The 22,631-nt window shown below is 44.3% G+C and overlaps 4 protein-coding genes and 1 non-coding gene across 6 annotated transcripts; 2 read left to right on the top strand and 3 right to left on the bottom strand.

Moving 5' to 3' along the window:
- The first annotated feature begins 21 nt into the window (after nucleotides 1-21).
- On the top strand, nucleotides 22-8,139 carry ankrd10a (ankyrin repeat domain 10a). Its single transcript, XM_076143799.1, has 6 exons — nucleotides 22-338; nucleotides 1,332-1,484; nucleotides 1,955-2,046; nucleotides 5,903-6,147; nucleotides 6,257-6,340; nucleotides 6,497-8,139. Exons 1-6 carry the CDS (start codon nucleotides 141-143, stop codon nucleotides 6,880-6,882), a joined length of 1,158 nt encoding a protein of 385 aa, XP_075999914.1. The 5' UTR covers nucleotides 22-140; the 3' UTR covers nucleotides 6,883-8,139.
- Nucleotides 1,636-1,707, top strand: trnaw-cca (transfer RNA tryptophan (anticodon CCA)). The gene has a single exon. It is a non-coding gene; the product is annotated as a tRNA-Trp (tRNA).
- A 78-nt stretch (nucleotides 8,140-8,217) lies between the features above and the next one.
- Nucleotides 8,218-11,094, bottom strand: LOC142993136 (uncharacterized). 2 transcript variants are annotated; one of them, XM_076143801.1, is made up of 3 exons: nucleotides 10,707-11,094; nucleotides 9,885-10,087; nucleotides 8,218-9,553 (listed from the first exon to the last, which is right to left on the bottom strand). In XM_076143801.1, exons 1-3 carry the CDS (start codon nucleotides 10,855-10,857, stop codon nucleotides 9,038-9,040), a joined length of 870 nt encoding a protein of 289 aa, XP_075999916.1. In that variant the 5' UTR covers nucleotides 10,858-11,094; the 3' UTR covers nucleotides 8,218-9,037. The 2 variants fall into 2 exon arrangements, with proteins under 2 accessions (XP_075999916.1, XP_075999917.1); XM_076143802.1 differs by having other exon boundaries at nucleotides 9,885-10,066; nucleotides 10,707-11,087.
- A 184-nt stretch (nucleotides 11,095-11,278) lies between these two features.
- On the bottom strand, nucleotides 11,279-15,755 carry ccdc14 (coiled-coil domain containing 14). Its single transcript, XM_076143914.1, has 11 exons — nucleotides 15,593-15,755; nucleotides 14,944-14,999; nucleotides 14,672-14,741; nucleotides 14,196-14,268; nucleotides 13,976-14,089; nucleotides 13,012-13,629; nucleotides 12,754-12,892; nucleotides 12,465-12,541; nucleotides 12,241-12,363; nucleotides 11,992-12,094; nucleotides 11,279-11,836 (listed from the first exon to the last, which is right to left on the bottom strand). The coding sequence occupies exons 1-11, from the start codon at nucleotides 15,614-15,616 to the stop codon at nucleotides 11,398-11,400; spliced, it is 1,836 nt and encodes a 611-aa protein (XP_076000029.1). The 5' UTR covers nucleotides 15,617-15,755; the 3' UTR covers nucleotides 11,279-11,397.
- A 126-nt stretch (nucleotides 15,756-15,881) lies between these two features.
- Nucleotides 15,882-21,390, bottom strand: ddx4 (DEAD (Asp-Glu-Ala-Asp) box polypeptide 4). Its single transcript, XM_076143724.1, has 20 exons — nucleotides 21,370-21,390; nucleotides 21,244-21,283; nucleotides 20,788-20,847; nucleotides 20,651-20,701; nucleotides 20,266-20,343; nucleotides 20,022-20,111; nucleotides 19,764-19,817; nucleotides 19,490-19,525; nucleotides 19,369-19,410; nucleotides 19,159-19,194; nucleotides 18,919-19,061; nucleotides 18,598-18,750; nucleotides 18,363-18,517; nucleotides 18,006-18,135; nucleotides 17,732-17,898; nucleotides 17,488-17,633; nucleotides 17,292-17,391; nucleotides 16,948-17,218; nucleotides 16,762-16,869; nucleotides 15,882-16,519 (listed from the first exon to the last, which is right to left on the bottom strand). The coding sequence occupies exons 1-20, from the start codon at nucleotides 21,388-21,390 to the stop codon at nucleotides 16,439-16,441; spliced, it is 1,962 nt and encodes a 653-aa protein (XP_075999839.1). The 3' UTR covers nucleotides 15,882-16,438.
- Between the last annotated feature and the right edge of the window lie 1,241 nt (nucleotides 21,391-22,631).

Below are 22,631 nucleotides of genomic sequence, written 5' to 3'. Positions count from 1 at the left end.
CCGGGTTTTGCAACAGGTCCATCTGCGCAGACAGAGGCTTAGCTACTCTTCCTTTGTGTTTGAACCGCTTTTATTTGCCGTCTGGGACCTGGTTCACCTTCGAGAAACGTGCGGTTTCGTTCATTTCTTTTACTTTACTCATGTCGGTCGGGCTAGAACCAGGTCTCTCCAGCGACGAGGTGTTCACCAGTCAGTTCCCCGTCCACCGAGCATGTCGGGATGGGGATGTGGGAGCGTTGGTGTCCCTGTTACAGCAGCTCTCCAACCACGCTCATCTGACGGCGGAGGACTCCTGCTACGGATGGACCCCCATACATTGGGCTGCTCATTACGGCCAGGTAGGGATTAAGTTACTCGCTAGATTAGGAGACTTTCCTGGTAGGACAGAAATGGACACAGTTAATACTTTCTGAAAATAATGCGTTGCTACTCAATAATATATGTGCCGAATTGGCCATGAAGCACACATGTTTCAGTTAAGGTTTTCTGTAATGCGTATGCATGTCCGTGTCGTAACTAGAAAACATGAAAGCTTTTTTAAAAAACCTCATTGGAGTATGGAGGTCTGGTGCGACAGGATAGGTGAAGTTTTAGCGGGATGTAGGGATATTTTGGAGGGTTAATAAGCAGGAACTTGACCTTATTTGATAGTTTTTACCACCCGTGTTCTGACAACTAGACGGGTAGTCTGGCAGTCTTTAGCCAATGCGGAAGAAGTAGAAGGAATCATCCCGGAAGTGACAAAATGTACGAAGACTCAAGTTTTACAATTTGTTCTAGCGCAAGGGGTTGTTGTACGGTTATTTATGCCCGAATCTGTAAGTATACGGTCACATTCGTGTAAAACCGAGAAAAAAGTAGGACATTTTGGAGTCACCTGATAGCTTTTGACCAATCACTCAATGTTGTCGAATCTCGGGTGGGGGGGGAAAGTAACGCTATGCCAGACGGTTTTGATTGGCTGCTGTGGAAGAGGTTCTTTAAGCGCCAAATGAAAAATTAAAACAAAACAAAACAGGAAATTGGCCAAACATGAACAAATATCCACTTGTCATGGTGAAATGACAACAGTGATGGCTCCTTTCCATTTAGGTGAGGCGCCATGAACAACACAAGGAGCCTGGCATTGAATTTGTTATTACATAGTTGTGCTTTGATGATTAAAGAATGTGTGTTGTGACCAAATAATATACATTTTTGCTATGATGTAGTGCTGCAGTCTGTCTTTATAAGCTGCATGAATGTTTTATTTCCTTCATCTTTTGCAAAACTGTTTCCATCATCCAAAATCTATATACAATAAGGTGACTTGTGTTGCGTGTGACACACAGCTGGAGTGTGTGATGCGGCTGGTGCAGATGGGTTGCGAGGTGAACGCGGTGACAAGCCGCTTCAGCCAGACACCGGCACACATCGCGGCCTTTGGAGGACATCCACAGTGTGTGGCGTGGCTGACACAGGCCGGAGCTGATGTCAACAGGCAGGTCGGTCTTTCAATGAGATCTGATCCGATGTCACATTTGATGTTTGGTTACTCTTAAAGTCACAAAGAAGGTTCTCCTCTCTACTCACTGTGGTGTGATCAAGCATGGAACTAGCAACAGCAAGCAGAAATAACACCTGCCTTAAGACATAGGCCTCGTGGCGCAACGGTAGCGCGTCTGACTCCAGATCAGAAAGTTGCGTGTTCAAATCACGTCGGGGTCAATTGCTTTTCAGCAATTTCCCGTGCGATAAATCAAGTTTTATCTTAACTTAGAAAGGCCCTGCATGCAAACATACAAATTCCTGTAAGAATCTTGTGATTTATTCTGATGTGAAAGAAGTAGTAGTAGTTAAAGGAGGCTTAAGTGTACTGAGATGAGTTCATAGTAAGGAAGTAATGATATATTAATCACCTGTATTGATTCCAGTGTAACGCACGTCCATGCTCTCTTGCCTTCTCTGTCTGCAGGACCTTGTAGGTGAGGCTCCCATTCACAAAGCGGCCCGCTCAGGTAGCTTGGAGTGCATCCAGGTGCTGTTGATAGCGGGCGCTAAACCTCAGTAAGTAACCTGCAGCGTGAGAGCGCTGCAGCAACCACGTGGTAAAACCTGCCATTCTGCCTGTGACTGACACAGCAGCAATGCTACAGAGAAAGGACTCACTCACTGCACTCAAATCTGTTGAATGGAGAAAGAGCACATATTTCATCCCATTTTTTAAAATCCTTATCCGTTGCCTTACTGCTGTGCTGCTATTAAAGCCCAATCAGCTGTTTGCCAGGGAACTAGACAGCCATGTTTTGCTTTACTTTTCTATAATTGGATTTTTTTTTACCAACATTATTGTACTTTTATACTTATATTTATTGAAAGAACATAATAGTGTACTTGCACGGGTGTTATTCATTCAATCAATTTACTACAGATTTTGTAAATAAATAAAATCCTTTAAGACGTTTTTCTATTTTTAATATTTAGTGAATCAATTTGTTTTTGAATTTCTTTAAATCCAGGTCTCATTTTTCTCAATAGTCCATCAACTTTCCCAATTCTCCCAATCTAAAGAGGTTGTGACTTTTTTCTTTTTTTTGCAGTGTTGCACAACTGATAACCTCCTAATTACATCCAGTTCCCTCTCAAATCAGCTGATGTTGGGCTGATAGATACATCTACAGCGTAATCATTTCTCTGTCCATGTCTTATGCAGGCCTACTAGCTCAGAATTGATGTCCAATGATTCTGTGTGTGTGTGTTGTATTTCCTTAAAACAGCTTCACAGCCATATTTCTCAGATGTTGCATAGTAGAGACAGAAATTAGACATTTCAATCTGACGCTGAGGTGGAAAAGCTCATGTGTAAGTGCAGTGGTTCCCAAACTTTTGCTTTCGCGCCCCCCTTTTATAGAGCAGAAGAGCTACTACCCCTGGAGTAGCTCTGCGCCCCCCCCCCAGGGGTCGCACACCTCACTTTGGGAACCACTGGTTTAGTGTTTGCACTCCAGCAAAAAGGGAATAAGCTGGTGAAGCCATTTCTCAATTGGAGATGGAAGCAAGCATAATGGATCCCTGTTAAATTAGATCTATTCAACCATAGACTGTCTTTCTGTTACACGGAAGTCACAGCTTCTACAGTTATCACAATCCTGGACAGGTTGTGGAATTTGTGTGATGATAGAATTGAAAGGGGCTTAAATTTCACTTGCCTTCTCTTCCTCCCTGGACAAAGTTATAAATCAGGCCGCCCGTTGCCTACAGAGGGCGCCACTGGCCACAATATATTGCTTTGATTTGAGCAATGAATAGGTTGTTTCAAAGGGTGCAGCCACAGCTTTGAAACGTCGTCCCTTTGACCTTTGTGGAAGATTGATTAAGACTAAATGCTCCATTTGCCTCCCCACATCGGCTTTACAAGAAATGAGTCGCCATCGTGTGTATTTATGTTAGTCTGGAGGTTTTACTTTATAGTTCACACAGGGACATAATTATCCGCCTCATCCCTGAGATCATTTTCATTCTCTAGCCCCCCCAAGTTAAAGTTCAGGGGAAATCAAACGAGCAGCCGTTGATCAGTCCCGGGGTCACATGAGCTTTTCTCCCTCGGTTGAATGTTTGCACTGATCCACAGGCAGTCAGTGAGGAGGATGACAGTATGATGTGATGTGCTTCTGTTTTCATGTTTAATCCTAATCTGTCTCAGCATTTAGATAAAAAAAAAAAGAAAAGAAAAGTTCAATGTAAATGAAGGTTGATCGTAACTTGAAGATTGTGCTGGCAGAGACAAATACCCTGCACGTTTTGATGTGTTACAGCTATTGATTTTGAACGCTACTTGATTTTCTCAAGTAATCCCAGAAAGAGGGAGCAATCCAAATAGGCACTGCAGAATCTGCCACAAGTGCATCAGCGAGCATCTTACAGTTGTGGCAATGAGTGTTCACTCTCGCTTCCTACAGTTTCTGCAACCTGGCATACTGGCGAGGTATTTCCTGCAGTGATTGGTTTTAATGCTAAGAGAGCAGTGATTATGATGATGATAGTCATGTTTAGACCTGCATGCTTAGCCTCCAAGTCATTGTTAACCCTTTTTTCTGTAAGCTCAGACATGTGCTAGCTAACTAACCCAGAGCTCAGTGGACACACCCAGGAGCTCCAAGAGTCTCAGTGGCAGCTTTACTGTGCTTTAGCTGAAGGAGAGTGGAGGGAATCAAGGGGATTGAAGGGATAGCAAGAGAAAGAAATGCTTCCTTTACAGGTTCTTTCCCTAAATGTAAAAAAAAAAAAGGAACATTGTACTACCTATTTAACGTTTAACTATGTTTCAACCCTGATAATCAAAGTTCCTCTCAGCACCAGACAAAAGCAGAAACCGGATTTAGATCTCATGCTGCCTGCGCCAGCAAATAATGACTCATTTTGCTTTTGTAACATAGACTTAGATCAAATCCTCCTGCTGCCGCCGCCCAGCACACTTACATCACCGTGCATTACACGTAACGGGCTGTATGTAGGCCTTATATGATGCACTGTATGTAACCATGACACCAGTGCCACAGCAGGGAGCGAGTCCTGCTTTTGTAAGTCACAAGGAAAGGCATCGATTTACTTTTAAAAGGCGCAATACGATGAGAAAAGGAGGCGAAACCTCATGTTTAAGAGCCGGGGTTGTTATGAAACTCATGGTAGGAAATAACAAAACAAACTGCCCATATATTTGACATTTTTGCCTATAAAAACTCTAAAGACGGGCCAGAAAATTCACAGCTAAAAAGTGGTGGCAACAACCTTTAAACTACTGTAAGTGTTCAACCAGTGAGTTTGTTCTTTTGTCTGGTGTTGAGGAAGATGAACCTTTCCTTTGACGGACACAGAGCCTGTAGGGGGAAACATTTAAGGAGCCTTAGGTTCACCACATTCAGCTCAATGTATAATTCTGATTTATTGCTCTAATTGTGTAACATTAGCCTCTGTTCATTGTGTTTTATCATGAAGGAATGATAGCTTCTGTTTCTAGATTTAGATCTTTTGACCAGACACATTGAAGATAGCACATAAGCAAAATAAAGTCAGATCATTTTGTTCATTTTTAGGTAAATACAAACCTATTTATTGTATCATTTCCTTTTAGAGAGTGAGATGTGAGGCTTTGTTGCATTGCAGTGGGGGATCGTCAGTCGTTAAGTTAAAGTACTTGTAGCCGTCCCCAGATTGTAAATCAAGGTATTTAGCTTCTGTGCTTTAAGATTTACACTTAATGAACATCCAGTTGCAGTTTGTGTATCGTAAAGTGCAACAGCGATCCAAACTGCTCTCATCCTTCAGATATGATGGAGCTGCTGTGGAGCTTTAAAGATGTTTCCAAAAAGCAACAGCTGGTCTCCGTCTCTGAAGCTGAACACTAGTGACAGGTCTACACACAGGTACAGTGTCAGAGAAGACCAGAATAAATAATCCCATTAAGGCTACAAAACAGTCTTGATACATTTCGAGAGACGTTTCAAGGTCATAAGTAAAGAATTTTGTAGTCACCTGTAAACATATTAGTATCTAACTAGATGTATAACTTACCTTGAAGTACGCTCAAGAGGATTCTCCCCAGGTTTAGCCCCAGGTTGCATGAGGGTTCTGGCCTGACAGACCTGCTAAGTCAAAGCAGAACATCTCTAGAATGATAACTCCTATTAAAACACACATTTAAGATCAATGACTCTAATCAGTAGAAGACAATGACAGCGAGCTGTTTCTGATCATCTTCCACTGCAACGTCACAGATGAGAGTGTAGGTTATTGTCCTTAGTTGTCATATATGATGATGAGTGTAAAGGTGTGTCCATCAGTAGGCCAGTGTGATGCTAGAGATGAGGCATTGTGGGACGAGCAGCAGGAAGCCGTTCTTCACTCCTTCCTTTTCGCCCTCCAGCTTGAGGAACGCTAGCGGGCTGATGGCAGCAGACCTGGCCCGCACTCAGGGCTCCCACGACTGTTTCCACCTCCTGTCCAATGCCCAAAACCACTTTCTGCTGCAGATCAACGGGCTCCGCGCAAACGGTGCGCAGAACGGACACGGCGCCCCCTGTGGCCAAGGTCCCGTCAACGGAGCGGCTAACAGAAAGAGGCTGCTGACCGATGCGGAGCCTGGGCACGCAAAGAAAGCCAGGAGTAACGGTGAGAATCGCTGTTCATGAAACCGCAATTTAGGGTCAGGGTTTCATAGGGGAGCCTGAGGAAAGTTCATGACACCAAATGTTGCGTGATGTCCTTGTTGTTGGTGTAGGTGTGGACGTATCGATGCAGAGTGGAGGCGCCGGGGAGGAGCAGGGGAGTACGGGCATGGAGTCGGCACAGGAGCTGAGCTCAGGTAGGACTGTTGCACCTTCCATTTCAGCATACATCATCATTATCACGTCATGCAAGCTTACACATAGCAAAGGTCCAAGACATCGTCCTGATGTCCTCATGCTGTTGGAGTCCGTCTGACAGAGCGGCACCCTTGTTTTTGTATTTAACCTGGCAGATGACGACACCGCCGCCATCGCCAACGGCCACCATCAGAGCCCCTCCGAGCCCATGAGCGGCCCGTCGGCACCGGACCGGCTGCCCTCACTGCCAGCCCATCAGGAGGCACCCAACAAGCCCAGTCGCGCTGCTGCCGACATGTGCGGCTCCCTGCACCTGACCGGGAGCCCCAGCAGCTGCGTGTCCCACCGGCCAGCCTGGTGGGGCCTGATGGGGTCCGACTGCGTGGATTCACTGCATTACGGACATTACCACGGCTTCGGGGACACGGCGGAGGACCTGACCGACACCGGAAGCCACCTGGAGTACAGCAGCAGCATCCGGGCCGAGCAGAGGTACAACCAGGCCGTGATCAGCGCCACCCAGCTCTTCCACGGCTCCTAAGAACACAAAAGGCTTTACCGTCCAATGCGCGTTTCAGAAATGCTTAGTTTACGTAAAGTCCACCGTCCATCTTTTGTACTGTTCAATACAGAGATAGCTTAGCAGGGGGAGTTAGCCTCGCCCTGAAGTGTCCTCGTGATGGGTTTGCACACGGAACAAAAAAAAAACAGCCAACTCTTGGATGTATTGACGATTAGCTTTGGAGTTGTTGGAATGTATGTGTGTGTGTCACTTTTGCTGGAGCTAGGCTAGGCTAACAGTTCCCTACCCCCTGCTCCCTTTCACTGTGCTAAGCTAGGCTGAACACATTCTGTCCATCTGAAACTCCATCCTCTCATCAAACTGTGGAGAGGATGGAAAACAAGCATTTTCTAGAATGTGTGAGGTCGTTTATTAAGGCTCGTTTTTCGTATATTTATCTGCATTTAGTCCAAAACTCAACACAAAGGTGGAAGCTAACATTTCATCAGTTTGGGGGCGATATTGCATCCAAACTAGTTTAATTTGGAAGTTGGAGCATTTTCGGTGTTAAGTGGTGTTCATTTACCAGGTCTGTAGATCTGTAGTCTGAATAATGGATCCTAAGGAACACCATCGTCCATGAAAAGGCCTTGCTCTTAGTTTAGTTAGCCTCGTCTCAGCAGACTTCGCTACACGGGAACAGCAACCGTCCTTTAGGCATCACTCGGCTAAGAACAAGAGGCACGCACATCAACCAGTTTCATCTCGGGAACTTCCTGTACCAACAACTTACAGCTTCCTTTAGTTTCCATCTTCCCTCATACCCATTCAGACCAGCGTGCTTGATTTGTATTTAGATCAAATTGCGAGTACACCGCCAATGTTGGCAGGCTTTGCACTATCACGGGTTGTCGGATTGGGTTTAATTCTGGCGTTAAGACGGCAGCCCTGAGTCTTGCACTGACGCGGCAACGAAAAACGAGATCTACCAAAGGGAATGTATCGATTTGTCTTTTTTCGATGCTTTGTAACTCTGACAGTTTGGTTATTTATGTTCTAGCGCAGATGACTAAAAAGGTAAAAGTTGTATTTTTTACATTGTATTCATTTTGGGAAACATCTTTGTGTAAACACTACAGGACTGTGCAGTGTGCCAACGTGTTTTTTGACCGGGCACTGCTACTTCTGATGACTGTTTTTCTACTTAACCGTGTTCTGTTTGTCTCCCGTTTTCCTATTATAAACATGTTTTGCAGTTTGAGTCATAAACAATTTTATTAAATTGCTATAAAATGACCTGTGTGTGAATCATATATGTTGTGTGTGAGAATATCTAAAGTGAAAATGTCTGATCTGCATAGAAAAGCAGTGAGATACCGGCACTTGCTTTAAAAATGTATATCTCAAGTTTTAATCGTACCGTTTACAGTTCAGCAAAAGAAAGTAAAATTAGCAAATAAGTAGTTGGAATTGTTAAATTGAAGTATTCGACCTGTCTCTCTCGCAGTAACACACACATACTCAAGAGTACATACACACAATAGACTACGTCATTAATATTCCAACAAGCAGTGTAAATCAGTCAATAATTGATATGCTAAATAATCAATAGTAACAGTGCTTTCTGACCATGGTATTTGGGAGCAAGGAGCAGCCGCAGTGCAGCAGGTCCACAGCCTGGTGCCTGGATCGAGGCCGACGGCAGGAGCATTAGCCCCAACAAACATGGATTTCTGATGCTATAATTTGAGTGAATTGAATCAAGTTACTACTACTTAACATGCAAAAAAACTAAACAAGGCTTTGCTGCGGTTTGAATGATGTCACAGTGTGTTTGACTGGGTGTATATGGCAAGTGATAATGACATTAAAAACAATGTAAGAGTGAATGCACTGTTTGTTTTAAAACGTAATCATCTTAAATTACTATTTTTCTATTTGCGACACATTTGTCTGGCGGTATAAAATTCTAATCTGTACAAAATATTGTACTTACCACATAATACTGTACATTTTACAACTAATACTATTTGAGAATTGTAGTATTCCTGCTTTACTTAAGTAGAGTAAAGTGCTGATTAGTATCTAACCCATTCAGGAATTAAAAGTCACAGTAGTGAAAGTCGGACCACATAAACAATCTCAACACGGAGCAGATATACATTTAACAAATACCCAAAACCGATTTTTAGATTTACATCCCGCTCTCACTCCCATGTCCATCAGTTCCAGTCAGATATCTGTATATCAGAGTGTCGACTTCGTGCTGGAAATGGGGCTGAAGGTGTGCAGGCAGCTTCCTCATTCTGCTCTCCAGATTCCTGCAGTACCTGGAGATATCGTCCGTCTGCTCCACGTGAGAAACGATCCTCTCCAGAGTCGAGCAAATGATGCGCATAAGGTTCGTGGACTCGTTAGGCACGGGCTCCTCCAGCTGCGTCCTCCTACGCTTCGCCAAGGGCCTGGAGGCACTGGACTCGCTGGAGGTGCAGGGCCACAGCTCCTCTCTGAGGGGGCTTGGCGCCTCCTCAGCTCCTACCGTTGCGGTGGTCTCCTCCAGGGGGGAGCAGGGCCTCGGCTCCGGTTCAGGCACGCAGGATTCCTCCGAGGGGGGCTCCCACGGGGTGTCACTGTTGGGTGGGCTCGGCTGTACCTCGATCTTGATGTAGTTAGTGCCGTCTGAAGGTGAATCGAAATCGGATGATGTTTCCTTGAAGACAAAAACACAAAACTCATTACATTACATTAGCAGAGGTGCATTGTTCTGTTTATGTAAGTCAAGGTCCACACTGTCCACTACAAGGCACTAAATGACTGAATAAGTGACTCCTTACTGCCATCATGTGGTGAGATATGGTAAAGGTTCGGTCTGATCTAAATCAATGTATTTCCACTACTTTAAACTAAACTTCCATTGTGATATTTCAAATGTTTCTACTAAATCAATTTAATGACACATGGTGCCGATAGTGACAATAACACTCGTCATAATAAAAGTTTTTGTCTAGCTTTTTGGTCAAGTTTTAGTTAGACTTAGTTACTCTGGTACTGAGGTCGGTCCAGCCCTCTTTCCTCTTCGTATGTGGGTCTAAGAACTGCAGGCGGCTCAGGATCCACTGTTGCCTTCCGGTCCTTACGGCCCCGCAGCTCCCCAATATGGCGGCCTTCCTATAGCGGATATACTGGGTCCGTAAAGACTGCCACCTCTTCTTCAGCTCCTTCTCTGAAACGCACCATGGTGAAGCTGCATGACAACGGCATTTCGTTTTCTTTCATGTTCAACTGAATTCTCGGTTTTAACTTCCTTTTTTGGTACTTCTTCCATACAAAAGTTTTTTTCTTTTAAATATTGTTGTTCATTTTTGTATGTAATTTAAAACATATATATTGAATTTTGACATGTCATAAAAAGTCTATTTTTAAAATTTTAAAAACACCTAAGTTTGTTTTTTTTACATGAAAACAATCGTACTGTTACTTAGCAACGGCGTGAGCGTCATTATTATACAAAATAACTCATAAATATTCATGATTTAAACTAGCGCCGCCGAGACACGCCCCCTTGTTTGTTTGTTTACATTAGCGTTCGTTAAATAATTCGCTCTTTTTAAGTTGCCTGGGGCGTTTTGACACACTGGCAAACAAATAAAAAACATGCGCCTCTACGAGTAAACAATAAATCAAATGAACAATGTTAAAAGACCTTAAAGTACATTCGTTGCAGCATTCGTAGCACGGGAGGCTTCTCAGTTGTGTTAGCTAACAGTTAGCCACACAGCTGGCCACACGTCATCAGCGTCCAATCAGCTCATCAGCTATCACCGAACAAGCGGGTCAAATAGAGAGAAAGTTCTGGAGCTTACCTGACACTCGCAGGCGATCAGAAATCTCCCTCCACAGGTGTGTCTTCAGCACTTTGTTAGCATACACGTTCTCCGTGATGTCATACAGAGCGGGTCTCTCCTGCACCATGCATACCAGCTGCTCCTCCGTCTCCTCCTGCCACACGGCCATCGTCTTCTCCTCTGCCCGCTCTCCGCTCCGGAACAGGCCGCGTGCAGAGGCTGATTACAGCGCGGTGCTGTGTGTGGAACTGTTGCGTTTGGGCCGTAGTCCAGATTTGTAGCTTCTGTTTGTTATAAAAATACTACTTCCGGACCAGTTTCCGGCCTTCAAAGTAAAAGCGACAAGCCACAAATCCCACATTAAACTACATAAATATTTACCTCCTCAATGAAGTAAATACGACTTTTGGAAAAATTTGGCCCATAACTTTCGAATTATAAGGTAAAAAAAATACAATAAAAACTTCCTGGATTTCTTCAGTCGATCACAGTGCAAGGGTTTTTCCAAAGACTGGTTTTGGACTTTTAGACTGATATGATAGTGGTCTAGTTATCACCTGTTACTTTTTATGTTTTGGAAAAAATCATTTGAAAGATTTGAAAGAAAGGCTTTTTCATCTCCATCGTTTATTTACATTCTTAAATATCACTTAAAATAGCCAAAAATTTAAATACAAGCCTGAAAAGTGTGTGAGGATCTACGCATGTATCACCTTCCCAAATCCATCTTTATAGTTTTTTGCAGACTCTCGATACTCGCGTCCAGGGCCGCTAAGCCATCTCTGAACGCCATCTCGTCCCTTGTGTTGAAGGTCGTCTCTGAGCCGATGCTCCAGTCACATGACACAGGCTCGTCATCGCAGTTAGAGGGTGAGAAGTCGAGGCGTCTTGCAGGTAAGCGGGCTGCACCTGCGGTGTCTCTCTCTGCAGCCACACGTTCGTTTCCCTGCAGTTCTCTCGTTTCAACCAGCTCAGTGGGCTCCGGCTGACCCAGCGACAGCAGGTACTGGCTGATGCGCTCGACTGAGGACTCTGATGGATCCTGGCCGTGCTGATACTGATCGAAACGCTGCTGTGTCAGCAGACGTTCTGACTCCAGGCTGATCACCTCTGTTGGGCCTTGTGACTGATTCTTACACTGAAGAATCCTGATGAAAAAAAGACGACAGAAGGAAAGAGCAGAGAGATCTTGAGGCTTAATCAAGGCAGCTATGACAGCAAGGAATAAGAAGGCTTGCAGACAAGACTGGGCGGAGGACTGATGTAGACCTGGTGGCCAGTTCAGACCCAGTTCAACCCATACCTGTTGAGTCGTTGCACCTCTTCCAGTCTCTGCTGGGCAAGTAAAGCCAACTCGCTCTTCTCTCTCTCACTGTCCAGCAATCTGCTTCTGGTGACCTTCAGATCTATACACACACACACACACACACAAACCCAGCAGTTGTCTTACTGAAAAGTCCTTAAGCAGTTAAGTCGACCATTATTTTGCCATCACCTCACAACACATCATGGAGTTAAGGATTTGTGGATTTTGCTGTGTTGTACTGTGAACCTGTCACGATGAGCATGTTCTCCGTCTGTGCGACTCCCAGCTGGGTCTGTGTGTCCTGCAGGGCTTTCCGTAGTTCTGCCATTTCATCCTGGAGTCCGGTGAGCTCCGCCTGCAGGAGCAACACTGGGGGGGGGGGGGGGGGGGGGGGGGGGTTCACATCATGCCTTTTTGATGCCTTCAAAGTAATAAACTGAGAAAGTACAGAATTTATCCGTTTGTTTTACCCTCTGAGCTGCAGTGTGTCTCCAGCCTCTGCTGTCTCTCCCGCTCCTTTAACTGCTGGTTCAGGATTCCCACACGCCTGAAACACAAACAAACACACACAAAACTGCTTCATTCTGACTAAAGACCTAATCGCTGATATAAATTATAAAGTCTGTGTTTAAAGTTGCAGTGCATGATTCTCCCCATGCTTGTGAAATCAAATTTTATACCAAATACTGCTAAATATTGTACCTCTATCCATCATATCCACACACACACACACACACACACACACACACAGTTTGTTACCTGCGCAGCTGAGTGTTCTGGCTGAGTAGCGACGATAGGAGCGGTTCAGTCTCAGCCAGGAGATCGGAACGGGCAACGCTCAGAGGTGACGAGGACACAGCGTGCTCCAGATCACACAGCAACCTCTCTGCTACACTGCCTACACACACACACACACACACACACACAAAACATCTCAAAGTAACACGCCTCCTCCAAAACCAACCAAGTTTGGGATAGATATTAACAAACACCAAGACGTATCAGATTTAGGGTTACCCTGTCCTGCAATCAGAGCCTTGAGTTCTCCAAACAGATGCTGCGGCGTCTTCAGCTTCCCTTCCGTCTCAGCAGTGCAGGCCCCTGAACAAGCACCGAGGTCACTCTGTGCACCCTGAAGGACGTCATCTACCTGTGCATCCTCTGGCTGCGGCTTTGCGTGTGGCGCCATTGTGGCACGGCTTTGTTTTTGTGTGTATAACTCCGTGTTCGTATCCCTCACGGGCACACACTCATCATCTTCTCTTCCTTGATTTCCACCCGGCAAAGGCGTAGGACGTGGAGCTTTGTAGCCAGGCTGATGTGGAGCGAGAGGGGAAGGAGGCAGGTCTGTGTGAGAGGAGGCCTGGTGCTGAGAATGTGACTGAGACATAGACAGAAGGAGGGAGGTCTGCGGCTGGGACAGAGAGACGGCAGAAGACGGGTACTCAGGTTGAGGTGTGGTGTGGTGTGTAGCTGCCACGGCGGGCTGAAGCCTCTTAGGAGCTGTGGCGTGTCCTTCATGGTGAACGTTAGCTGGAGATGGCGAGTCTCGTTTAGATGGACTGGACTGATGGATGGGTTTGAGACCTGGATAGGACCGTGCAGACTGAGAGCTCCTCTGGCTTGGAGGTGGACCTAAAGGGACATGTTGTGATTTGCTGTGAATTGCATGCAACATGATGATGAATAAAGTATCTTATCTACTTATCTTATGTGACAGGGCTAATTTGCATCAATATTGTCCACCAGCCCATTCATTTTTTCCATTAGACCTTCTTCATACAAACAAAGGCATCTAGTTTGCTTTTCTCATGACACATGTATGGATTATCACACCTTTTCCACTTGTGCCCAGTCATTTGTTGCTGGACCACTGATCTGGAATCCACAGACTGTTTGACTAAAACTGTAATCATCCTAGAATAATGTATTGTGTTTACTGTGGTAAAGGTTCAGTAGTCTTGGCCATGGATTTATTTACCAGCTGGTGGTCTCTTGACGGTCTTCTTCCCTAGGGCGAGAGATGATTTTGGTTTGGCTCCTCCACCCTTCGCTGCTCTGGGAAAACTTGGCTTGCCTTCTACACACACATCCACTTACAGACAAACACACAAGACACAGCATTAGACATAGCAGAGTCCCCACAAAAATAATTGGGAAATGAGGAAGGGCCCATCTTTATTATGAGCTATTAATCTTACCAGCCTTCTCTGCCTGAAGCATGCCGTTGAGCAAGGCAGAACAGCGATCCAGCCCCTTATGAAGTGTGGTGACCTCAGGGGAGAGGAATTAGAAGTGAAAACTCAGTTCAAGCACGACAAGTAGACATATACTAGGTGTATTTTTAGATGGTGCCATTTAAAATGGAAAAACTATAAAGATTAGATGACTAAGGGGACTTCCAGGTTCTCTGATATAAAGACCATAACTCAGACTGTCCACTGAAAGGCGAAAGTTACTGTCCTTACCCAGAAAAAGTGCCTTCTAGTGGGCCCAATTTCTCCTTTCAGGATGAAGTTGCTCAAGAGTACTTCTGAACTATTCCCATTTACATATGGAGAAGCATTCAGCATGCCAAAATGACTGTATATAGGATTCTACAAGGGCTGTGAAAAGTCGGGGACACCAACAACATACAGGATATTTACTGATGGTTGTAAATGTCCTCAGTGGTTACCTGGTCTTCAGACTCTGCGGAGTACGGCGAGTAGGTCGGCTGGGAGTAGGCCGCCACATTTGGAGTCACTCTAACAGCATGAACATTCATTAGTTAGTGGTGAGTGGCTTTGATGCATTTGGCAAAATGATGTTGAACTGGCTTTACTCCACTAAGACCACAAGAGCGTAAAGCAGGATATGTACCTTCTTTACATTCCTGTTTAAAGATGACGAGCAGATAAAAAGACGGAAAAGCAACATTAGAACCACTCATTCATTCAGTGTTCTTACCGTCTTCTAGTTTGCTGTCCTTTCACTCCTCCAGTCAGCCTCCCAGATGTCAACACCTGTACAACCAGAACACGACGATCACAAAGCGCATGTAATGGACCCACAGCTGATATCCAGCACCATTCAAACTACTACCCAGGGCCCTTTATGACTTGTTCAGGGCTTGAAACTTAATTTAAAACACTGCAAAACAATGATTGTCTCCCACCTTTGGAATATTTACACAATTTTACTCAGATTCAGGCTGCAATGTTAGAAAAGTGAGTCATCTTCAATATTGCCTCATTTACCCTTTGTTATACTTTAGTTTCCTTACCTATCCACACCTATAGGTTAAGTCTTTTCCCATGATGTCAACAATGACTGGACTGTCTAGATCGTGTTCAAGTGGAGGCGGTGTGACTCCAAAGTGTTAAAAATGTTCAAGCGAGACGGTTATATGCTGCATTTTAGACTGAATTGTCACTATTACCACTCAGTTAAGTTTAAATTAGCCACGCTGAACACAACACAAGTTTAACACATTCACAGTCCGCTCCACTCTTCTATTTGCTTGTCACGGCAGCTCTAAGTTAGCCACCGAAACAAGACAAATGCTAAAAACAAACTTTCCACACGGAGTTTCGTTCGATCTTTTGGCCGCTCTTACCTTGCGTTTAGCGGCTCCTTTCATCGTTAAAACCACCACGCTAGTGTGGTTGTTTAGTCGATAAATGAGCTTTGTGGTGAGATTAAGTCGATGTTTCTCGCTTTGGCTGCAGATCCAGCAGCACCAAGCGACACACTTGTTTAAAAGGAGAACCGAAAAATGACCTATCAGATCCGGGAACGCTTGGAGAGATATGATTGGCTCAAACAGGCCGGCCTGGATCCTGATTGGTCTAAAGCAATGTAGGCGGAGTCCATGCGTTCTCATGGTTGCCTGTAGTAGACCAAGTAATAAGACATTGTTTTTAATTCAGTCTTGAGACAAAGTGTTGATATAAAAGAAAACAGATTCAGTATTTATTAGATGGATTACCAAGGTTTCATCCAAGTAACAGCGTCAGTGCATCTGAATGAAATTGACACTCGACTCATCAAATGCAGGCAGTAATGAACACACTTATGTTGTTGAGAAAGTACTTTAGAAAAAACACAAATGCACAATTTGCTTCAAACAACAATTTGTAATTTACAGTCACTAAGATTGAACAGAACAGAACATAATTAACTTGACTTAATTGTTTCCCCAAATTAAGAACATTAAATGCAATATAAATCAAAGTTTCACAATATATATCAAATATATAAATCAAAGTTTCACAATAGTGCATCTGTCAATGCAGACTGGTAAGTGAATAGAATTTACATAAGTGGTACCCCACTTCTCATTTCTATTTGCACAATTTTCTCCAAAGAAAAACAGTTTCTTCCTTCATACAAAATCACAGTAAAACTACAAAACAAACACCTGGGGAAAAAGGTCAAAGCTGTGAGCTGTGCTGCTGCAGCTCTATTCCCATTCTTCTTCATCAGCTGCAGCCTGAGCAGCCGGCTGGCTCTGAGAGCTGCCGTTGTGCTGGAGAGTTCCTCCCTGAGGACAGAGGACAGCAGGCACACCGATATCACTTCCACAGGGACACACCAGACAAGAACCCTAAACCACTTTCCAGGTCTGAGAGCCAACCAATATTGCTGTTATGTACTGTACTTCTCTAATGCTGCATGAGATTAAAGATTATTCATTAATTCTAATTAATTCTTTAAAAGAGAAAGACATTTCTTGTGACTTTGTAACTCTGCTACAGGTAGAAGAATGTTCCTCATAGGCATTACCCTCCTGCTGTCTGTAGAGGCAAAGTCCTTCCTTGGTTGGTGGATCCCTGAACTCCCACGGCCGCTGAATGCAGACTCCTCTAACCACGAAGGCACTTCCTGTTGCGCCTGTCAACCATCAAAGCATTGGAAACCATTCAACACTGGCTGTGCCCATTTAAAATCAAGCTCAGGTGGCGCTCTTACCTTTGAGAGGATCGTGACCAGCGATCGAGCCAGCTGGTCGTCACAACCTTGGTCAAAGAACGACACCGCTTTACCCGTGTTCCCACAGCGGCCAGTTCTTCCAATGCGGTGAACATATTCGTCGATGTTGTCCGGGAGGTCAAAGTTGACCACGTGCTGCACATCTGGTATATCCAGACCACGGGCGGCAACGGAGGTGGCTACCAGGACCGGACATCTGCCAGAACGGAAATCAGCCAGTGCAATCTCCCGCTCTCGCTGCTCTCGGTCACTACACCGCAAGAAAGCTCATCATCAGACTGTCTATGCATCATTTTGGAAATTGCCACGACACCTCGACTTACCCGTGAATGCTGGTGGTCGGGACATTTTCCTGGCACAGGAAAGCGGCAATAAAATCTGCTTGTCTCTTGGTCTGCACGAATACCATGGTGCGCTCCGTTCCTGTGATGAACACCCACGTTAGCCATGAACTGATTTGAAATATAAAACAAAATATTCTAAACTTGGTATTTGGTTGGGGGATGTAAGAGGCATTACCGGTGGTACTGAGGATGTCAAGGAGCTGCTCCCTCTTAGAGAACTTGTTGACTTGGATGAAAGTCTGCTGCACGTCGCTGCAGGCTCCGCCCACCACACCCACAGCCAGAAACAAATAATCTGTCCTCATGAAGTCTGCTGCCATCCTATAGAAGCACGCGTCCATGTTCAGTTAGCAACAATCGATTTGGGTCGTTTCTAGAAGTGCTGTCGTGTCAAAAGTGCTGTGCATTGAGAAGCATACCTCTGGATGTCCTCGGGGTATGTGGCACTGAACATCAGGGTCTGACGGTTCTCTTTGGACGGCAAACCAGGGGAGCCCACAAGGCGGCGCATGTCAGGTTCAAAGCCCATGTCCAACATACGGTCAGCTTCATCCAACACTAGGTACCGCACCTTACACAAACCAACCTGGAGGTGATGTGCCAGGAGAATTGTTATCACAGCCAGAACTGAATCACATCATTCCCAGAGATTCCCAGCGTTGCACCCTCAACACTTGGATGCAAGAGACTCACCTTTCCTCTATTTATCATATCCAGCAACCTCCCTGGAGTTCCACACAGCACGTTGCATCCATTTGAGATTTCTCTCATTTGGTATGCAGTGCTGACTCCACCATAAACCACCACTGGACGCACACAGGTCCTACAGGGGTCAGAGTAGAACAAGTACTTACTGTACATGGCTTTTGCAGGATGTGTTTGTGCGGAAAAATTCTGTAAAGACATTTCAGAACACTAGGTGGTTATTAATCAGCTTTTAATGGCTGATGTGAACATCCCTTACTGACATATCATCTCATAAGATGTTATATTTGACCACCCTTACACCAATGTCTGCGTTACTTTGCCAAACCCTTAATCTCAACATACCCATAGGAAAACTTCCTGGCCTCCAGGTAAATCTGGTTGATGAGCTCCCTTGTTGGGGCCACGATGATGGCTTCAGGCTCCTGCTGCTGACTGAAGCGACTGGCAGCCGCGCCGTCGGCCATCAGCTGCTGCAGGATGGGCAACAGGAACGCAGCCTGGACAAAGGAGATACAGTTAAGCAAGACCCAGAGGTCAAGATTGCAGCTCTCGGGTTGATTCTTCAGAAGTATCTCACCGTTTTACCGGACCCAGTCTGGGCGCAGGCCATGATATCTCTGCCAGCAGAGACGATTGGGATGCCATGCTTCTGCACCGGGGTCGGCTTCACATAACCGGACTTGCTGACATTTCTGCTCAGGGTCTCGCATAAAGCTGCCTCTTCAAACGTCTGGAGATGAAAAGTTTTCAAAACAGCAGGTTTTTAAAGCTTCTTCTAACTACACTGGTTAATTTAGGAGGCAGCAAGTGGCTACCAGGAACACAGTTGGTGTATATTTGACATTGATAATGAAATGGTCAGTTCTGTCAATGGACTGAAAAATTCTGCACCACCTACCATGATGGCCTGCGGTGGATTGGAGCCACTAACGTCCACCACAATCTCGTCATACTTGTCAAAGTTGATGCCCGACTTATACTGGGAAAAGATGGAGCCCTCGTCATCAGGGAGCGTCGGAGGAATATAGGTGACCCTTGGCTCTGTGGTTGTGACATCACAGCATACATGAGTGTGGGGGTGAAAAATGTGCTGGAGGTGATAATGCAGGTCTGCTACACATATTCAGGACAAACTTACTTTCATACTCGTTTGCATCGTTGTTTTCTTTGTTGTCTGTATCAGATAAGCGTCACAACCACATCTGTGTTATACTTCACACCAATATCACCTACAGTTCAAGGTTTTTAGTTTTACAAACAATTATGTGTACTCATCATTCAAATACTGTATATTCTTAACCTTTGGTCTAATAAGGTAAATAACTACAATAAAGAGGAATATCTCAACCTTTATTACTATTGAAGAGTTCTTCGTCTTTTCCACGATAGCCTGCAGAATGAGACAGAGAAACGCTTGATTCATCAGCATCAAGTTACTCATTAAATACTGATCAAATCGTGGCTCAGACCTCCTCCAAAGTTTCCTCTTCCTCCCTGATCACCACCTTGACAGATAAGGGGTCATGACTAATTTGCATATCAAGGTTAACAACTTTAAGATCACATAAACAAAACACCAATGCTGAATTTACAGACTAGAATGCCAAAGTTCTGAATTTTGACATGACCCAAAGGACGGATCACAAAATGTTTATTCCTGAGAACCACTCTATTTAAAATAACATTTGGAATGAAACAGCTTTGTGCTTTATCATGTAGGAAAATGGTACAATTCAGAAATACCTTGGTTGAATCCTCTGCCCCCGCCTCTTCCTCCACGGCCTCGTCCTCTGTGCCCTGTTCAAATATCATATTCATTAAAGGCAACCTCACTTGTCAAAGTAATGAAAAAACAACAAAATGTAATTCGTTGGGCACTCACCATTTTCCCTCTCTCCGTGTCCTGTTAAGTCAGTTAGAATTAATAGAAGTAGCAAAATGATGTGAAACTCCCCTCAACCCCAGCCACTTCACTACCCACACCTTGGACCTAAAACAAGCATGAGGAGAAACCCTGTAAAAGGGAACCGACATTTTCAAACTTACCATCCAATTCAGTGCCATCTGCCATGCCAAACCCTCTGCCACGCCCTGGTAAGTTAAACATGCTAATGTCAACAGCGTTTTACTTGTACTGATGATACATTTGCACATTAGTTTAGTGACATTAGATTTACAACTTCACACGTGTCAGAGGAATTCACAGGCTGGAGAGATGACACAAGCTGGGGAAGTTGAATCTCACCTCTGCCTCCTCTGCCACTAAAGCCACTGAAGCCGCCTCCTGTGCTGTCGCCTTCTGAGCTGTTCCAGGCGTCCTTATCTAAGAACAACCGGTCACAGTAACAACATCGCCTCAGGCAACACAAGTAGTCAATGTAAAGCTGTCAGTACTTACCATTCCAATTCTCATCTTTGTCTATAAAGCAAAGTCAAAGCATCAAAATAATGTTGTCTAGCACAGCAGCAACATCTAACATTATTAGTGCCATCATTAATATATATATATATATATATATATATATATATATATATATATATATATATATATATATATATCATCTCTCAATAATGTGTATATACACTTATATATAATGTTTTTCTTTTGAAGACATGAGATGCATGAGTACCTGAAGAGAATGCACTTTTAAATCCTCCTCCTCGTCCTCTTCCACCATGGCCTGGACAGACAAAGAAAAGACAGTTATGGTTCCATCAGTGCCATCTAGTGGTTGTGAGTGTAAGTGGACACCTTTTCCAGCCTCACCTCGCTCAAATCCACCACCACCATTACTGCTGCTGTTCCAGGTGTCTCCTGCATTTGTGCCTTAACACAGAAACATTTGTCACTGTGTGCAGATTATCCCTGATGATTCTGCTTGACTGAACAAATATGGGATAAAGGCTATGACCAATAGTGGAGAAACAGCGGGTTAGAAGAAGTAGACTTCGTGGTGTGGCCAGTGCAGACAAACAGAGAAGGAAAAAATTGGATGTTGGTTTAGAGAGGGAGAGTCTTCAGTCACAAGAGCACAAAATCTGCCATCCGTGCATATCCATGGCAACCAGAAGTTTGATCTGCACTCTGCATAAGCCTGTAGATCTACAAGATATAACTTGTGTTTTCATCATAGTAAATCTAACGGCTGAATCTAGCATTTTCAATAGCTGTTCGGACAACACAAGCATGAATGTAGTTGTGTCAGTGAAGGCAGCAGCTCACCTGAGTCGTGGCTGATGGGGATAATGGCGGCTACAGTTTCCTGTTAATGGAGACATTTAAAACAGGTGTGAAAGGACAATCAGAGACACAAAAGTCGGTCATTATTCGTGGGTAATATTGACGCACCTCTCCTTTCCACTCATCCATCCTTTAATTTCCTGGAAGGGAAAAATAAGTAGTAAATTTCCAGATTTAAGTTTGACCCTAATGAGACGTTCAAGTCCCTCTGCGTCGCACTGTCGAGCTACCGTGTGCTTCAAGCTAAATACTGTCACCTGGCTTGTACTTTCTGTTCAATAATCGTCTCAAAGTCGGGCTGCAATTATGAATAATTTGCTAATTCGCTACATCAATACCCAGTGTGTCTGTACGCGGTTAAGTTGTTAACTAATGACACTTTTCGGGTCAAATTCACCAAAGAGGCGCCATGACGCAGCAAGTTTACCGACAACTAGCGAACTAAGGGGGCCATTACTGTAGGTAAAGGTGCAAACAGTCTCGCTGGCGACATTTACACCGGAATGTAAACTTTAACCAAACCAAAACATTAAAGCGAATGTTTTACTATGAATTCTGGCTGGAAAAACATCTTCAATTGAGACTGTAACTAAGATGGACGCAGGTTCGGGCATACAACGAAGGCTACTCGGCTAAATGAGCTAACTCGGGATTTACTTATGTATACATTATTTATTTAATTTCACGAAATACGAAAATAAAAAGCACAATAAGATAGTTATAAATGTTAGTAATTCTTACACTAAAGATTCTGAAGGTGTGTCAACTTCTTGGCGTTCCTCCACGTGTGGTAGCTGCTGTCTGGCGTCTCAGTCCGGCTCCGTGCAAACTAACCTGCCGCCTACAGGTGGGCCGGTACCGGGTTGCCAGTTCCGCCAATTTTCCCTCCAAACTTCACTCTTTACTTTAAAAGTCAAAGTTCCGGATAAAATAATTTAAAACTGTTACACGGGAGTTTTTTGGGGGGTAAATCACTTGAACAACAATTTCAAAAGTCAAACAAGCCTTCAGAATTATAATTTCTCATAAATAAGTGATACTGATAACTATGTGAACCATAGCAGTGATATAAACCAGTGTGGAACCTTTGCCCATCAACTGACTGTTGTTATCAAGTGATACTGCTTGTTTGAACTTGAATCAGAGAAAATAAAAGCTGCTTATAATTTAATTGTCAATGGGATCGAAGTTTTAAATCTTTTGTGTTTCAAGTTAGCAAATTCAGAGTCCACTTTCTATAGAAAATTACACACAGCTGCACAGAAACACAGCTATTTTTAATCTCTCTCTGCTAAAACAGCATCCTTTGTGACTCTGAACAAAAATAAGTCCACTTAACATCCAGGTGGTCTCCTCACTTGATGTTGACT

Source organism: Genypterus blacodes, unplaced genomic scaffold, assembly GCF_046128005.1.
Source record: "Genypterus blacodes isolate CSIRO-AG114 ecotype Tasmania unplaced genomic scaffold, CSIRO-AGI_Gbla_v1 ptg000027l_1, whole genome shotgun sequence".
Lineage (NCBI taxonomy): Eukaryota > Metazoa > Chordata > Actinopteri > Ophidiiformes > Ophidiidae > Genypterus > Genypterus blacodes.
This window is presented reverse-complemented; position numbering and strand designations above follow the sequence as displayed.

Bases quoted from the DNA above. Each gene is read 5' to 3' on its own strand.
- ankrd10a (XM_076143799.1), top strand. From the start codon at position 141: ATGTCGGTCGGGCTAGAACCAGGTCTCTCCAGCGACGAGGTGTTCACC. The intron at 2,047-5,902 runs GTAAGTAACCTG...TTCGCCCTCCAG, and splicing joins ATAGCGGGCGCTAAACCTCA to CTTGAGGAACGCTAGCGGGC. The intron at 6,341-6,496 runs GTAGGACTGTTG...TTAACCTGGCAG, and splicing joins GGCACAGGAGCTGAGCTCAG to ATGACGACACCGCCGCCATC.
- LOC142993136 (XM_076143801.1), bottom strand. From the start codon at position 10,857: ATGGCCGTGTGGCAGGAGGAGACGGAGGAGCAGCTGGTATGCATGGTG. The intron at 10,088-10,706 runs GTAAGCTCCAGA...GTTGTCATGCAG, and splicing joins TGATCGCCTGCGAGTGTCAG to CTTCACCATGGTGCGTTTCA. The intron at 9,554-9,884 runs GTAACTAAGTCT...TTTGTCTTCAAG, and splicing joins GGACCGACCTCAGTACCAGA to GAAACATCATCCGATTTCGA.
- ccdc14 (XM_076143914.1), bottom strand. From the start codon at position 15,616: ATGAAAGGAGCCGCTAAACGCAAG. The intron at 12,364-12,464 runs GTAAAACAAACG...CCCCCCCCCCAG, and splicing joins GACACACTGCAGCTCAGAGG to TGTTGCTCCTGCAGGCGGAG. The intron at 12,095-12,240 runs GTTCACAGTACA...GTGTGTGTATAG, and splicing joins GAACATGCTCATCGTGACAG to ATCTGAAGGTCACCAGAAGC.
- ddx4 (XM_076143724.1), bottom strand. From the start codon at position 21,390: ATGGATGAGTGGAAAGGAGAG. The intron at 20,344-20,650 runs GTACTCATGCAT...GGTTGTTCTTAG, and splicing joins TAAAAGTGCATTCTCTTCAG to ATAAGGACGCCTGGAACAGC. The intron at 19,195-19,368 runs GTTGAGATATTC...TATCTGATACAG, and splicing joins ACTCTTCAATAGTAATAAAG to ACAACAAAGAAAACAACGAT.